This window comes from Colletes gigas, unplaced genomic scaffold (assembly GCF_013123115.1).
Source record: "Colletes gigas isolate AHSC1104 unplaced genomic scaffold, ASM1312311v1 Colletes_gigas_Sc00020, whole genome shotgun sequence".
NCBI classification, from domain to species: Eukaryota; Metazoa; Arthropoda; class Insecta; order Hymenoptera; family Colletidae; genus Colletes; species Colletes gigas.
Window position 1 is genome coordinate 1,468,547 of NW_025106649.1, and position 18,439 is coordinate 1,486,985.

General features: G+C 31.0%; 2 protein-coding genes across 4 annotated transcripts; one reads left to right on the top strand and one right to left on the bottom strand.

Annotated features, from left to right (window-relative positions):
* The first annotated feature begins 3,913 nt into the window (after positions 1-3,913).
* Positions 3,914-11,566, top strand: LOC122400834 (neurocalcin homolog). The gene is made up of 4 exons (XM_043402509.1): positions 3,914-4,044; positions 4,196-4,314; positions 4,527-4,715; positions 5,977-11,566. Exons 1-4 carry the CDS (start codon positions 3,975-3,977, stop codon positions 6,175-6,177), a joined length of 579 nt encoding a protein of 192 aa, XP_043258444.1. The 5' UTR covers positions 3,914-3,974; the 3' UTR covers positions 6,178-11,566.
* Positions 11,567-11,700: 134 nt separating this feature from the next.
* LOC122400838 (NEDD8-activating enzyme E1 regulatory subunit) lies at positions 11,701-17,929 on the bottom strand. 3 transcript variants are annotated; one of them, XM_043402516.1, is made up of 8 exons: positions 17,779-17,929; positions 17,414-17,578; positions 17,131-17,313; positions 16,560-17,055; positions 16,356-16,489; positions 16,073-16,275; positions 15,847-15,971; positions 11,701-15,241 (listed from the first exon to the last, which is right to left on the bottom strand). In XM_043402516.1, the coding sequence occupies exons 1-8, from the start codon at positions 17,844-17,846 to the stop codon at positions 15,011-15,013; spliced, it is 1,605 nt and encodes a 534-aa protein (XP_043258451.1). In that variant the 5' UTR covers positions 17,847-17,929; the 3' UTR covers positions 11,701-15,010. The 3 variants fall into 3 exon arrangements, with proteins under 3 accessions (XP_043258451.1, XP_043258449.1, XP_043258452.1); XM_043402514.1 differs by having other exon boundaries at positions 15,847-15,983; XM_043402517.1 differs by lacking the exon at positions 17,779-17,929 and having other exon boundaries at positions 15,847-15,983; positions 17,131-17,302; positions 17,414-17,571.
* Between the last annotated feature and the right edge of the window lie 510 nt (positions 17,930-18,439).

Sequence of the window (18,439 nt, forward strand, 5' to 3'; positions counted from 1 at the left end):
ACTAGACTGCGGATCTTTAGTCAAATTTATATTTTTATTACTAGAATTGATGAAAATGGGAGCTTCGAAGAGGGTTGTCTCAACCCCTAAATATAACAATTCGTATCTTACGTATTTCTTACATTTTTGCATATTAGAGTGCATTATGTAGTTTCCCATAAATGCATAAACATCCGCAGTTTAATAATAACAATTGTATCAGCGATAAGGGAGTATTCTCATTGGCGTAGCAATTGGTGTTCGGGTATTTTTTGCGCGAACGATTTGAAATTTTAATGTAAAATTGTACAGTACAGTCGACACGCTTTGGTGTTTTTTTAATTTTGAAAATATGAATTCAGTGAGACTGCATGGCTTACACAGTTGGATCCCTAAGTTCTCGTTCGATGGAAATATTGTGAGTGCTGGCACTAAAAAATTAGTTATTAAGTTTTATTTATGGGAATATGAGTTTCTGTGGCTGTTGAAGATTTAATTATGTTTCGAGGTGTTATTTGTTTCTAGAAAATCAAGTTTTAAGTATTTATGATCGATCAGTCTTTCAGAATTTCCTTGACCCACACTGTCAACTCTCGCTGTTCGTGTTTTCAACAGAATGTGGGTCGATACAATAGCATCGATACAATAGAACCTCGATTATTGCGTGGAATCGTCGGGTTGCATTGCGTGGGCGAGTAAAAGGGATCACTTAGCGGCGAATGAAGTTGGAGGGAGAAGTAACTGGCATTAGCGAGTCTAGGCGGTCGAGATAAACTGTGTAAATGGGGCTCCTTCTCGTTGGATCGGTTGCCTTGATTATCTCATGAACCACGATCATTAGGTCTCTTCGATAAATGTTTGAGTTTCAAATTTTCCTTTTAGCAAAACGATACAGAAATACTCCAAATGAGAATACCCCTTGAACTTAGAAAATTGTCACTTTCGATTCTGGTGAAAGAGAAAAATAGATTTTGCTAAAGATAAACCACAATGTTAATTATTACTTAAATAATGAAATCAAATTACCTATGATTTACGAATTCACAATTTAAATTTGTCTGGTGCAGTTTTGAGAGTGCGAGATGAAATTTGCAGCCCCCACAGAAATGCTTCCGGAATAACTCGATGGAATTTTGTATCTAAAAAGGAGATCTATGAAAGCGTGGACTCTGCCCGTAAGCACGAACGCGAACTAATAATAATACGTACGTAGTACATTATCGCGGCACTTATAATATTCCGATTAAGCAATCAAAATAGACTCATATTTTGTTCGTGGGTTATACACGACAAAAGACCGAAGAAACCTGCATTTATCATCATTACTAATATTATTATTATAATAAATCTCAGTATGCTCTAAATGTATTGCCGTTGTTGTGTAGTAATCGTTATTACTATTATTGTTACATTGTCATTGTCAGTCTTTGCGTTCCTATTTAATCTCTTTTTCTGTTTTTTTTTCTCTCTCTCTTTCTCATCGTTACCCGAAATCACATTAACCTTTTGTTTCTTCTGTTACAGTGGTGTGAATGTGTATGACTGTAAACGTATAAGTGTTGACTTTACGGTAAGCTAATTCGGTCTTATTACGCTAACCCCCGATCCTCTAGAGATTACACACGTAGAAGTAGTTGTTTTATTTTTAGTGATGCTCAACGCGAAAAAAAGAACGGACGAAACGGGCTCACGGAAGTTAAAATTGCAAAGCGGTGATATTAACGGGAATTTGCATTGATTGTATTCGTAATATTCGCTGAACATTCAAGGCAAACATCTTTTACGGTTATTACTTTAGTGTTCATCGAACGACTGTAAACAGGTCTCAACCCTTTCCTTCCATATCTGTCCTTGTCTCTTGTCCACGTCTTGATATCTCCCTCTGTTTTTGTATATGGAGTCTAAACAATTTAAACATATATATAAAAAAAAAATATCACGAATTTTTTAAAAACGTGTGTCGTAAAACTATTCTATTTTGAAATTAAAAGTCAAATTTCTTTTAAGAAAAGTGGAAATATTTATGTACCTAGGAAAGTACAGGATATAGTTTCGAAAAAGCACAATGTACTTGAAACATGTGAAACGTATCCAACGTGAATCATACAAATAATTAATGTACCTTGTTTATTTGCTCCGCATAAATATCATATAGGTTGAAGGTATAATTTGCCTTCTATTTAAATGAATAATGACTCCAGAACATAGAAATATATATTATGTCCTGAAACTTTTAAGTAGAAATATATATACATTCTTAAATTTTTGGATATGTGTGTGTTTGTGTTCTGGAATTGTAAATGCTCTTATAAACCACAGAAGGATTATACTTATCAAACAATTCCCCCGAATTCCATCAATTTTTACGCGAGTTGTTCACGTTGTTAATAATTACAAATTTATAAAATATTTGGAAACATTGGGGTAAGCTGAAAAATATATATATCCTTGTACCAAAAGAAGACGGAAAGTGCCCTATCATTTTACAACTTGACGCTTCGTTTTCTGAATATGCATAAAGCAATTAACATTACATGCAGAGGCGAAGATTGAGATGAGCCTTGCTGGATGAAATCGAGTTTACGATGTAAGGCACGATGAATGGAAATATGTTCTAAAGTTCCAGTTTTTAATCAAAATAACGATAAACATTACAATTTTCAAAATCGTCGAATCGACTTCTAATCGTAGATCTCGACGAAAGCAATGGGAAAATCTTATTTGTTTTGGTTCTAAGATCGATAGTTAAAACAAACTGAATTTGTGAAATGCAAATTTCTGCAAATACTTGGTCAATCCATTTGTGGCTAATAATTTTATTAACCGATCAGAAACAATTTTTTTAAGTATATGAAAAGATTATAAATTACTTTAAAAATGAAACGCTAAATTTATTAAGAAGGAAAATTATTTGACGTAAAGTTATCTTATATATTTTTAGAAATAGTATAAATAAAACTGTGTTTGTATGAGACGTGTAAAATATTAAATTGTAGTCTTTTTAACATTTCTTTTTTCGTTATAGGAAAATATGTATATTGAGCTAAAATAAAAATCGCTACCCCGTTTTCAAGACAATTGACAATCCCCATTTTGTATTCAGTCTATTTACTATGCTATACACTTTTAAATTTTTACTGAATGAAAGAATTAATAATATCTCGAAAACAAAAATGTACCTTTCTTGTGGAATATTTACTTTAATCTATTCTCGTCACATCGAGTCTTTTTAATGAAATAAAAATTGTTTTACAAATACAATTCTCCAAGTAAATTTAAAAACGAGACTATCAATTAAATTAAAAATGAATTCTCTCAAATTTCATAAAAGTAAAAGTAGTTTGGTGTGCAAAACAATATTTTATGATCTTAAATCAGTAAAAATAGTATCATCAATAATTGTCTTTCGAGTGTGAGTGTGTGTACGAAATGTTAATTGTTTGTCCACGTTTTGAAAACGAAAACTCAAGTTTTTGATCGATAGAGAACTCGATTTTTTTAGGCTCGAGGAATTTTCAACTTATGCCAGCATTTTAAAACAAATTGTATATACAAGAAAACGATGCACTTGTGTCGTAGAAAATAATAAAATCTTTATATTTCTTGAAAAAGTAAAAACATATAATCCTGGACCAAAATTCAGTACCTGAAAAATGGTATTCTTTTGTCCGTAACAATTCTTTATTTTGAAAACAAAACCCCTCAAAATCCCTGAAATTTCGTTGCAATGTTCATGCGAAATTTAGAAAAAATGAAACCGTAAAAATCCCGGTTTCCGTCAAATTATTTTGATCGATGATTTTGTGGTCGTCCGTATGTAGTTACTTATTTTTTCTTTTCCAGACGTGTCTGGTGGCGAATATACCACCAACAAACTGTGTTTTTCTAAGCGGCACCGGTAGAATAGTAGACTAGTTAGCATTTAATAATTTGCTAATTAGCGGTCGAGACTCGCCGTCGAAAGCCCGAAATTCTGAAAGGAGCGACGAACGACCATGGGGAAACAGAACAGCAAACTAAAGCCGGAAGTACTGGAGGACCTCAAACAAAATACTGAATTTTCAGGCGAGTTTCATTCCCAACTTTCGTCCAATTTCGGTTTCACTTTATTCGTTAGTCGTTAAATAAAACGAAACATTTTAATCATGAAATAAGTGCAATTTAATATGTAGCGATCTCGATAAATAACAACGTGTGTATGTGTTTTTTTTTAAAGATGCTGAAATTCAAGAATGGTACAAAGGCTTTCTGAAGGACTGCCCGAGTGGGCATCTCAGCGTAGAAGAATTTAAGAAAATATATGGAAACTTTTTCCCCTATGGTGACGCTTCAAAGGTAGGACAAAAATTATGAAATTATTTTATATAGAACAAAAATAATCTTATTAGCGACACGTCGATTACGTTCAGTTAAAATTCTCACCTACCACCCTCTCGAACGAACTTAGCGATCTTAATTTAATCAGTTGTATACTATTCAAACTGTCCACGTTAAACGTTAAGACCATTTCAAATATTTTAACGCATTTTTTCACGTACGATGCATAGTTTGCAGAACACGTGTTCAGGACGTTCGACGCTAACGGCGATGGAACAATTGATTTCCGAGAGTTTTTGTGCGCTCTGAGCGTAACATCACACGGCAAATTGGAGCAGAAATTGAAATGGGCCTTCAGCATGTATGACCTCGATGGTAACGGCTATATTTCGCGACAAGAAATGATGGAAATCGTGACAGTACGTGTAAAACATTTCAATTTTACACTTTTACCCTAGATCATGCGCCAGAATCATATGCATGCACAGTAGCGGATATAAGGGGAACTACACAGGGTGTTCGGCCACCTCTAGCAAAAATTTTAATGAGCGATAGTAGAGGCCAAAATAAGACAAAAATCAAGAATACTAATTTGTTGGTGGAAGCTTCGTTAAAAAGTTATTAACGTTTAAAGTGCCGCTCTTACTGAATTTTTTTCTCGAAAATGCGCAAGATTTCGGGGATATGTCTATTCACCAAAAATGACTGTAATTGAACCCTACAACCGAAAATAATTTTTCCACAACGATTTGCAATTTTTTAATTTTCTCGAATAATTTCACACCTTCTCTATTTTTTTTCTCGAAAGTGGGCAGGATTTCGTGGGTATGTCTAATGGCAAAAACTGATTGTAATTGACCCCCGCAACCGAAAATAATTTTTCCACAACGATTTGCAATTTTTTTTCTGCGTTGAAAAATTTAGGCACCTAATTTTATTTTCAGTAAGGAATTTTTTTCTCAAAAGTGCGTACGATTTCGGAGGTATGTGTAATGATAAAAAATGATTGTAATTGATCCCCGCAACCGAAAATAATTTTTTTAAAACGATTTGAAAAATTTTTTTTCGCCGAAAAATTTCAGCACCTACTCGATTTTTTTTCTCGAAAGTAGATAGGATTTCGGAGGTTTGTGTACTCACCAAAAGTGATTGTAGTTGACCCCCGCAACCGAAAATAATTTTTCCAGAACGATTTGAAATTTTTGAATTTAATTGTTAATAACTTTTTAACGAAGCTTCCATCAACAAATTAGTATTCTTGATTTTCGTCTTATTTTGGCCTCTACTATCGCTCATTAAAATTTTTGCTAGAGGTGGCCGAACACCCTGTATAAACTTGATCCCTACTCCACACCCTTTAATCAATTAACAAAAATTTATTATCAGAATTTTACTCGCATTTAGAGATTTCTTTATGTTGAATAATTATCGAAACTGTAATATTTCTATTTCTGTTTATAATTTCTAGGACTCGAATTCTTCTTATACTTTTTTTTTCGTTTCCCCTTAGCTTTTCTAGATCCACCACTGCATATATATACATATTCCTCGTTGATTAAATTCTGCTTTTAATAGTATATATCATTAGGTACAGTCCCCAATTCCTGCTACAAAGAAACAGAATAATCAAAATACAAGTTTCTTAAGTGGAGCCTTTTTATGCGATTTTCCTATTTCTAGGCAATCTACAAAATGGTAGGTTCCGTGATGAAAATGCCAGAAGACGAATCTACACCCGAAAAAAGAACCGATAAGATATTCCTGCAGATGGACAAAAATAAGGATGGCAAATTGTCACTCGACGAATTTATAGAGGGTGCAAAGAATGACCCTTCTATTGTGCGACTGTTGCAGTGCGATCCTAGTGCACAAGCTCAGTGAAGCCTTGGGCCATTATGCAAATATTACCGTGTCGTCCAGATACGTGCGTCGGGACCCGGTCCGATAGTGTCCCGTATACAAACATTACGATCACAAAGCAGTATATGTTTTAAAAAATTCCCTAGAAAACTTTTCAAAGAAAAACTTTTATTATTTTGGTTACATTTAATGTAAGAATTCTTTACTCTTTGTACAGTATTGTCCTTGCTGTTTCATAATATTTAATTTTTTTTTTTCTCTTTTCTTTTTTCTTTACGTGTGAACTTTATTTTTACGCGATTGATCATATAATAATCAAATTTTTATTATCGAGAAGTAGATAAGTAAGTATTAAACGTATTAACGAATTTTCATGCAAGAAATCGTTACGAACGTAAACGTTGCTCGAAAACATAGGTGATAGAAAAAGGGGGCATTTTTAAATTGGACCGGAACCCGAACAGGTCCAGGGTCACTGGGCCCATTGCGCTTGCGCATACCGCAAGCTAGTCTGCAAGACTAGTCCAGTCGCTCCGTCTCGTAAACGGATCGATTTTAAACGAAAAAAAGCTTATTACGTTTTCGGATGTACGAATCCTCGTGTGCTGCGTACGACGAATGACCTGCAGAGCTGCCCACACTCTGTTATTCGAGAAGAAAATATTGTGGTTCGTTAGTTAGAACCAAGAATGTGCTTCATCAGACTTTACCTCAATGCTATCGGTGACATTGATGCCTGAAGTAGCACTCGTGTTCCAGTTATTCGGTTAAATGCGATAATTAGCGGAATTCTAGTGTTCTGTGTTCTTGTGCTGCTGTCCATCATTTCGTGGAGCATCTCGATACCTTCGTTATGAAAGATCAGCTTTAATGGACAATAGTGTTTACATAAGTTCAACTACTGTTTCTTGTGGCACAATTGTGCGATATCCGTCTTTGCTGTATAACCTTAACTATGCTTATAAATAACGAGTTCATACATCAACACATTTTTGAGTAGTGGTCTTTAGCATAAGTCTCCGCCATACGCAGCTCAAAGGTAAAGTAATTTTTAAGTGCTCTATATGGATTTTTGTAAGCTATTGTGCCCAATACATCTTTTTCCCATTTCATAGCCATATATTCTGAACCATTGAAATTATCTGTAATGCATACCTTAGCAACATACGCAAATGTTATATAAAAAAACTTACGTATAATTATTAGGGGTATGTGGGACCTCAAACATTTTCCAGAGTCCATCTTGATCCTGAAAAAAATTCCTGCCTCAATTGAAATCCTGCACACTCCTAATAATTATAGCTCCTTCGTAATTGATCTGAATAAAACTAAGGGACACTCCCTCAACTATACTTAATCTGACTTCAAATTACAATGAATGCCATATTTTCAACGTCAACTTAGATGAGGGATTCAATCTTGCATTAGTACATTGTTACACTTATGTAGATAACTGTTGCAAACATATAGAAATATTATAATAGTAAAAATATATAGATATTAAGGATTTACTAGAAAACTTACAAAAATCAAAACTTTTACTGTTGCTGCTATACAAATATACTCTGATGCAATAGCCCAATTACAATACACATGTTATAACTTTTAGATTTAATGTAACTTGGGCTATTATCTAATTTCTAGGTTCTACAATGTATTTAGAACTTCAGAATCTATTTCGATATTACTTCTTGAATGCAGTAAACTAGTTGCTTTAGTAATCTTTGTTGCAGTTGCTCCTATTCTAACCAGACAAGAAATTTGTGCTTTATATTAGTAACTTAATATCCAAATTAAATTAATAACATAACTAGGCTTTCGTCTGAACTCTCAATTCAGATTAAATTTTTGGCACTACGAGGCAAAAAACATAATTATCTACATAAGAACATAACTGTTTACGTGATTGGTTGAATCATCCAGTGATACTACTAAAGTCTGAATAAATTATACTTGCTTAGCAGTATTAAGATTCATATTACAGTGACAATTAATGGCAACTTAATTTTCCACTTTTCAGATACTTATTGTGAAATACTCGGTATAAATCGATGATACATAGTTCTAATTAGAGTAGAATAGAATCTTACACTACTAATCCTACGGTAGTATTTTTAAACCATCAACAAAAGTTAATTATATATTCATTTTTTTTTTTTCTTGAATTTATCAAAAGAAGTTGATGAACGCTTTCGTTTTAGTAAAAAAGTATAAACTTTGAAATTTAACATAAGAAAAAATAAGCGATCTATTTTCAATTTATAGCTCTCGCTTGAGTCTAGAACCCATAACTGTGATCGCGTGGATTGCGGAATTAGGTATTGGTCCGAGTGCGTTTAAAAAACTAGAATTCATTAAATGATTCCAGTTAAACTTTACTGTACAGGAGCGCATAAGTCCGTTTTAGGTGATAACCTACAATTTTATTCAGATTTACGTAATTGAAGGAGAAGTAGACACGCATAGAACGTTTATTTTTAAGTTTTTCAGATGTGTAGATCATGATCTATCATGCTGATGTTCTACACACTTTAAGATCTGCATTCAGGTAGTAACAATGGTTCATTGTATGTAACTATGAAATAAGAGAAACATATGTTCGGCATAATAGCTAATTGCAAGAACACATTTCATATTATACGATGATGCGCATAATACTCTTCGTGATCCCGACGAAAAGTTTTCGAATGTTCATTACGCGCTGTCATAGATCGCCTAATGATCTAATAATTATAGAGAAGACTCATTTTGAGATACGTCTTAATATGTTGGCAGAAAAACTGGAGCAATTAATAGTTCGAGTAGCAAAGGTCACCGGAAAAAATTGATGAAAGAAAAAACGTCTGGTTAAAGTAATTATTCAAACAGTTCATTAATTTTAATGAACATAATGTGTTTTTAGATAATAACGTTTTTTTTTCGCTTTAAGTATGAATAATGGAATTATATGGAGAACAGTAAAACCAGTATGCAATGTGTAAATATTATTTAAAGAGGATAACTCACATTGTAATACAATATAACCACTTCTTTTGTGGCTTTTTATAATGTTTTGTGGATTTTTTAACGACAAGAGTATATTAAAATTGCTTCCTACTTATGATCCTATTGTAACTTTGTATACTTTATTGCAACTTTCATGAATATAAACTGACTAAAATAATTACCAAAAATTTCCATAAAACTACATTTATAAATGTAAAATTAAATCATACTTATAATGATTCTATCTATTAAATTTGACTTACTATTATAATAAAATAATGAGATTTAAAAAACTATAATTAAATTATAAGATATTTGCACATATATTTCCATGAAAACAATTGGAGAAACAATTATTTATGATGAACTTCGAATATAGAATTTTGTAATTGTTATTAAGCTATTGAATTAATTTGTTTATCTCAGAAGTTACAGTCCGATGACCTTTGTTATAATCGCTTTAACATGTTAATTTCCGTAAAACAAAGGTTCTTTTAACCTTCTCGTAACAAGCAAGGGAAAGAATGGAGCCCGCTTGCCGATTTGAACGACTGAACTGATTGTTATTTTAGTTCAGTAGTTTTCGAACGACAAAAAGCTTCAAGTTTAAAAAAAAAAAAAGATTGTAAAAATGAAGTGAAAATAAAAGGAAAGGAGATAACATGGGGAAAGAAAAACGAGAGAATAAAATTCACACGCACGAACTATTTTAGAGATTTATTTTTGCGAATGCGTATACGCGTGTATGTCCGTGTACGAATGTGCTATGTGTGTGACAATGTATCGTTATACGCGTCTGCATGTATGCATACGCGAGAAAGGGATAGGAGGAAGGAGACAAAAACAAGAAAAAAAAAAAAGAAAAAAAATACAAGCAAAACAAACAAAATCTCCCGCCACCTGTTGTTCAATTAGAATTGGCTATTTTAATGCGTTCTGCATATATGTATACATAGCACTATAATTTTATTACTTGTTCCTAGTGATAAGAGCGCGATAATATTGCAGTTTCTGTCTGTGCAAAAATAATACACGCAGCAGCAGAACAAATGTGTAACTTGTGACGGATCATTAATTATGGCACGATCAACAGAAATCGACTCGTGATTAAATTTAAAGTAACTATCTCGGTATAGATAAACGTGTATATTTTGAGAAATATACGAAACAAATTTAATGTATATAAATTACAATCTACAATGGAAACAAAATTCGGACGGTTCGTCGTTGTTGTTGAGGGAATAGGACATTGATTAAATGATTTTTTATTTCACAATTCTTTAATTAGTATTTCATTTTTTGTTTTAAATGTTCTTCATTATCTCTGTCACCATTTCCTTTTCGTAATGCGTGATCGAGCTTTAATTTACATTCCTTTAAGGTTCGACTACGTTTTCCGGTATCACTAACGAAACATCTTTGCTACTTAAATATGATTACGTGATAAGTAATCATTATGCTGGCAGTATTGTAAGTATTATTTTACAGGAGGGCAACGTATAAAATACGTGCATATATTAGAACATATACATATATACATATATATTGTATATATATACGTATATTTGTATCTATGCAGAAATCTATTCTACTTTCTAAGATATTATCTGTTCATATTATGCTCATTAATAATTAAGGATAAAGACCACATAGTTATATCTTTAATCCGTATAGTCATTGTATAAACTAAATAACCTTACTGAAGTTAATATATGAAATTTTAAAACAATGTTTGGATTCTTCTGACTATTTAATAAGAGGAAAAATAAGAAGGTGCAGGGAGTATGCTAATTACCGAAAAAAACAAAGCGATGACATTTCCTTCTAAAAAATACAAAAATATAAAGAATAGATAAAAAATTCTGTTTAGATAAAATGGAATTTATATTTTAAATTCAATGCTAGTGAAGTCAAAATGTAATTATCGTACCTCGGATTAAAAAGCAATAAAGCGGGAAAAAGTAAATATTGCAATTAAATTAGCACAACTCTAAAAAGTCAATAATATTGCATAACTTTCATAATTTTACATTTGTTTAAATATTTAATGATTTTTCAACCACTTTCTTACAAGATAAGTATACAAAATGAATAGTAAGTCATACTAATTCATCAAAACATAAATGGTATTAGCGAATTAGTATTTAAAGTGTTGAATGAGAAAATCAGATTATTAAAAAAAACAAACGAACATCATCGGATAAACAATTTTGACAGAACAGTTTTGATTGTCCACTTTAAATCATTTCCATTATATTTTTGGAATATAATTAGTTTAGCATATAAAATTATTTAACAGAATTACACATAAGTTTGTTGATAAAATTCTAAAAATTTTAATATTTTTATCGATTTTAAATAGTCAAATCTGATATGTTGTAAAAAGAAAGTAATTTTCAAAACAATTCGACAGTTGAAAGTAAAGATTCCCGATATTCAAATTGTATAACAGAAATAATTTTTTATTGTTATAATGATATAACGATATATATAATACATAAGATAAAATAGCAACTGATTGTAATAATTTTCTCAGTATTTAATTTTGTTTAATTCTACATAAGTAGATATTCATTGTTTAAATTAGAGTTTTCTCCTATTATTAATAAATTACATGAAATTTTCAATTTTTAATTTATTAGCAAGTTACCTATTAAGGAATGTTTAAGAAAACAGTAATATTTGATAAAAAGCGAACACGGGAGACATCACTAAACCAATGGAAAGTAATAACAATGAAAATTAATTGAAAGGATTCATTTTTATTATAATATATAAATATGTTGCAAAGTGAAAGAGTTCCTTACCTAATGCATCTTTATACAGAGTAATTTATTATTGGCGGTACAAAAAATGGATCAAAAGTGTAGAATAAAGTTTTTGAAAATGAGACATTGTTTTCAAGAAAATCGATTTCGAAAGTCCGTAGGGCACATTCACACGCGACTAAAAATTAGTGTAGCGAATCTAGTTACAGATCATATCTCATTTATTTGTGTTTATAAATAATGAACCTATTTAGAATTGATTTATGAAAAGTAAATTGTTATGTACTCTTTGCAGTATAATTCATATTTTAAACTCTTTGGAAGCTATAACGACTTTCATTTTTAATTTTGTAATCCTACAACTACAAGTTTATAATAGTGTGACATCAATGACATTTGTAAACACAAATAAGACAGATATGATTTAGAATAATGTTTGCTTGATTAATTCTAAATCAAATACAGGTGTACCTGGCGAATTTTCGAAATTGTTTTTCTCGAAAACGATGGTTCATTTGCAAAATCTTTGTTTTACACTTGTATCAACAATAACGAACCACCCTGTATATAAGATATTAAATTCACTATAAATATCGTAAATAACAAATATTATATTTATATATACATATATAAATAAATTGAAAAACGATAATAACGAATGCGAAAAACTAAGAGTTGATTCAATAAAGCTTGAGTAATTATACCATTCTACATTTTTTTTTTTTTTCCAAATATTTGATAAATTAAATGAAACTCTTTTCATAAAAGTTCTTTGTGCTGCTGCGTGGCATTGGAATGTTTATTGTAAAATAAGGTATTTGAAGAATCGCACTAAATAATGAATCGTATGTCACACATTGTAGTTTGGAGAAAGAATGGCATTTGTACAAATTCCTAAATACTGGAATATTGACAAAAGCATCAGTAAAAATGAAATACTGTTATTTATTGCTCGTATTTGTCCTGATACTTCTTCTTAAATTAGAATGTATAAAGTTAGGAGTTTGGTGGATTATGTAATGATTTTCACTTCTACCAATAATACTTCACAATATAACTACTAGCAAGAAGAACATTTATTAATAAGAAAAAGTCCACATAATAACAACGCAGTAACTTTAATGTAAAACGACAGTGTCTTTGTCTGAACAATTTTAACGAAAGTCAACACTTGTTGCATATTGAGATCTATCTATATTCAATTATCATTTCTTGCCTAAGATCCTAGTATTTCTAAAAAATTGATTAGAGATTCTTCTATAGGATATCAATGGTATTACAAATTACTAACATTGCTTGTACCAAGGTTTTATCCCAGAAGGTTTACTTCTAACAAATACTGTTGATCTTATCGATGACATTAACGTTTCATGCTCTAAACTTTTTCTATATCTATTTTCTGAAAATATTTCAATAGCAATGTTTATAGTGGTCAACGAAGTCATATAGTTTCAAAATTAAGTGGCATATCTTGTTTGAATTTGTAAATACGCGCTTTATAGAAATTAAAAATTGAAAATTGTTTCTTTCTTTGTTTAGTTATCGAAAGAAAGTAAATCATCAAATGAGACAAAACTTTTGTGCATGTACCGTTTTAGGCAAAATAATCATTTTTTTTCGTAAATCCGATATTTCGGTGTCTGAAGTAAAAGTCAATAGTAGTAACAGATCGAACCGATTTTACTGACAAATATACATATAAGTATAAACATTAAAAAATAATGACGGGGGTTAGTTTCAAATTGCTTTAACCGTTTCTGTAGAAATATATCCTGCTCACATTAACTCTATAAACAGAAATGACGAATTATTGAACAACAGACGAAAATAATTAATAAATTATACGGCTCAGATTTTAACAAACAAGAAAGTTAATAGATGAAATTCTGAATATGTATACCATAAAAGTTGTTATAATTCTCTACCGGTGTTTTTCTCGAAGACATTTAAAAATATTAAATGTTCCTCCATTTACATTATGCTCTTTCCCTTTTGTATGAATCTGTCATTCGTCCGCGTTAAATTTTTCTTATCTTCTCTGATCCTTAAAATTTTTGCAAGTTGACTATCTTGAAAATGAGTATCTTTCATGTTTCCTCTAAATCGAATTATTGATTATTAATAACTATCTCAGTCTTTCCTCGCCTCCCCATAATTTACCCTACAAACTCCTTCTCTATATGTAATATATGATGGTAATTTATTATTAATTCTACATGTATTTATGTATTTGTCGGTGCTATGTGTGTATACGAAGTACGAAGCGTGTACTGTCGATATTGCGTTTGTTGTAATCACTGAAATTATTTTGTCAAGCTTTCGCAAAACTACTTCTGAATTTACAATTCCTTGAATTTCGAATATGATTGTTATTGAACAAAAATCTACGAAAAAATCAATGTAACGTGTAAATTAAGTAAAAATAAATGAAGGAATAGTCAAGGGATAGTCACATTGCAAATAATAAATATATAGGATACTGAATATGTTCAGGATACTGAAGTGGTTTGTGTGAAAGTAGAGTGTCAGAGTTTTATATTATAGTATTGTTAATCGTAGTTAACGGTTAATTAGTATACTCAGGATACAGTTAATTCAATATCGATAAAGTAACAATAATATAACGTGATATAAGATGTTAACGTACAAAGTGAAGAAATACGAAAATCAAAGCGCAACCCGTTTTATTAAGTTGTATTAAGAGTGGAACACCGGTAAAATATTAACATTTGCGTGCGTCGATTATACGGTATTATAAAATTTTAATTTGCTTTCCACCTTATACGTATTTATTGTAAGTAATAGTTGTTTATTATAAATAAGAACGAAATGACTTGTGTATCAGTTCATTGCTACATTAAAGTGTTGATATTATACTCGTTCAACTTGAGTTTTAATAATACACTTTCAACAGATCGTGTAAATTTTTATGAAAAACATAATATAACATTCTTAGAAACAAAAAAAGGGCCATATAATAGTTAATTTAAAAATATACGAAACTTGCGTAAACTACAAATTTGAATATTATATTATATTTTTTTTTCTTTTTTTTTCTCTTTATTTAATACAAAAGTATGTTATTAATGTAATATTCAATACTAGAAGAAAAATGTTCCAGAATTCGATGTAACTGCATCGTATATAAAGGTATTATGAACTGGTTTATACTGATTTGTAACAAACTTTATAACTTCCTGAGCTGCGAGGCCACCTAAAAACGCTGATACCGAATGCAATTCTGATCCACCAAATCGACAAAATTCATGCACGTAATCGTCTTTCGCTAATGGCCCACATCCCCATTCGATTAGTAATTTTGTTATGCGTGCCTGAAAAGAATTAAATTACATAAAAACTAAAATCACTTGTTAATGTGATATACATTTTTTTATTATTTAAAAATATTATTAAGTTATTGCTAGTACGGAATTCCTCGATAAAACGTTCAAATTCGAACCCGTTCAAAGCTTCTTGGCTTGTCTATTAATCAAATATTAACAAATATTCGAATTATTTTACTTATACAAGAAATCGACTCCGATCAAAGAAAGCTTATAACACGCGAAGAAAAAATAGACTAAAAAGTAGACATTACTGGTTAGAAATCTATTGCCGACATCGATATATCGATATATCGAAACACAATTTATTTGCCGTATCGCATATCGTAGCAGTTGGGCACAAGAATTCCAGAAACAATGATTAAGTGTCCTCGTTTGTCTTTGAAAACTATTTTTGGCAATAATTTTCATTACAATTTTATTTGTTAAGTGAAAATAATCCGAATATGATTGTGTTTGGAGAGAAGCATAGAAGTTTTTAGTTTACTTTCGCGCCAACGAAGAAGGATAGAGACGATTCGGTACGTTTTATCAAGATGGAAACGCGAGGTATTAACAAGATGTTACTGTAAGTAATTCATATAAGAAAATACCTTGAGTTTAACGATATCAGGTTCTACTTGATCGTCGAATTCCCCAGGATACGAGTTGAATTCTGCTTGAAATTTTTCAACTCCCCTAAGAACAACGTAGTAAATCATCATACTTTCCGGATTTTCTAAACTTTGCACTGAACAAAAATTAAAATCGTTATCAAACACATGCATTCTTCATACACAAATGTATCTATAAGTATTATGAATGCCTTGAAAATGTTACCTATATTATACGTCTCGGAGATTTTGGAATCATATTCATCTGCTATACATGTTCCTCTTTCTACGTGTATAGTTGAAGCGTATTTGCAAAATAATTTAACGTCTCTTTCGGAAATAGAATCCGACGGTTTGCCCAATTGTCGTAATAATTGGAGCGTACGTCGCCATACTGCTTCCGCGTCAGATATCGCTTGTTTGTGATAACTGGAATAAGTAAATTGATGTAAATCTAATAAGAAAAATTAATGTCATCGTATGAGATTTTCACGAAAAAAAAATCTTACAGTTGTTGAAGCGTTATATATTTCTCAGTATCGGCCGTCATATCCGGCAAAGTACCTTTCAATGGCAATAATCCAGACCCCTCATTTTCACAAAAATCTCTTATAGCTTTTGCAATAATCCAAAATGAACTGCTCTGGAAATACAGTAAGTCAATTTAATGTTAAGCAGTTTACTCGTGTTCCTTTACTGCTTTTTGCTTGTACCTTGGCTGTTAAATTAATACACCGGTCATCGTTTAAAATATTTCTCACGCTTTCCGGTATCTCCGAATGCGTTATGCATGTATTTACTGCTCTCATAGCTTCTGCTAGATTTTCTTCGCTATTTGTTGCATCATTCTCATTTCTTTGCATACCTTCCTTTATCAGTTTCTTAAATTCATTTTTTTCCTTGTACGTTTTCGGTAATTCTTGATGATCTACCATCCAATTTTGTAAAAATTTATATAATATAACTAAATATGGTATATGAGGGTAATCTTTAAAGCTGATTTCGTCTAGATTTATTGAATCAAGATGCGTTTTCAGTGTCTCGAATGGCTTATCTAAACGTAAATCTGGTGTTTCATTATCAGGATGTGTTTCTATGACTGTGTGCTCTTTTACTTGAATCCTCATGTATGCAATGAAACCTATACTCCTGCAAACTATTAATGGTATGTTTAGCTCCCAAAGCCTTTGCGACAGAAGAATTAAAGATCTGAAAATATTTCCTATTTAAGTAAATAAAAGTAATGTTATATGCTTACATTCTTACAATTATCATAACCCTTACTTTTCCACAAGCGAAGTAGCTACAACAACGGTAAAATTGTTAAAAAAATCTGGGCTATTATACAAAATTTGTTCAGGTTCCTCATCTATGTAATCACCTCTAACATCTGAATTTAATTCCAATAGCATTTGCATTGCTACCTGAGCTCTTGATTTTCCAACACTATCTGCTTCTAAAAAAAAACTATTAAAATTGATTTAATAGGTAAAATTAATGACATAATATTATCTTATATGTTAATAAATTATAATTCAATGTATTGATACTATTTTCATATACATACTTTGCTCCAATGTCCTCGTGTGTAATTTTTTTACCATCTATAATTGTAAATGCTCCAATGCCTGGGAGGACTAAGGATTTCAGAATTTCAGTACCAAGGCCTGTAGCATTTATGACACAAACGTGTGCACCTTCCAATGCAGCTTGACCATGGTCACCCCACAACCTATGCATATAAATATTAAAAGTACTATTATTGAAATATCTAAGAAAAAGAATATTATAATATGTGTGTAATTCCACTCATTGCAGAGAAAAGTATACACAGTTACTAGTAATACTTTAACTATAAAATAATCTCTTTTGACAATTGAAAACAAACTGCAATCCCTAACCTCAAAATATATTTTTTACCGGGTATTTTACCTTAATTGTCTGTCGTATTTCCTATTTCTTTCGGATTGTTCTGGCGATTTTGGTGCCGGCGATGCCATAAGGACGGACTAGTGGGAAATGCTCTAATAATATTACTTTGTTAGAAACAGTAAGGATCTATACTTCAGGAGATGCACACATATAATTTCTGATATATGTATATGACACCATACTTTTTAAGCATGTGTAGGCGACCACATATAAAATAATGTTATAGATACAAAACTGCAAGTAAAATGTTGTGTTTTGCAAAAAATAACATTTAAACGATTCGAATATAAGATTCTTGATTTTAATAGAATGGTTTTTAACAAACTTATAAAATTGCTGTATAAATACTTATAGCGTAATATTTTTTACACCCATATACTGTGACTTAAGTATACCTTGTAACATGAAATCAATTTAACGGGAATCAACCAATTTCTAGCTGGAAACATACCATATCTAAATAGGATAAACAATATCAAATATACATCTTTTTTTTAGATTTCGTTTCATCGATTTCAGCGTAATTTATTTACATATTTCGGTCAAGTTATAAGTACAGTCTTCTTCTATGTATTTACTGTATCACATTTGTGGTTATCATATATTTGTTTTATTGAAATATCTTGTATATTTGCATTGTATTATAATAGGAAGAAAAGTG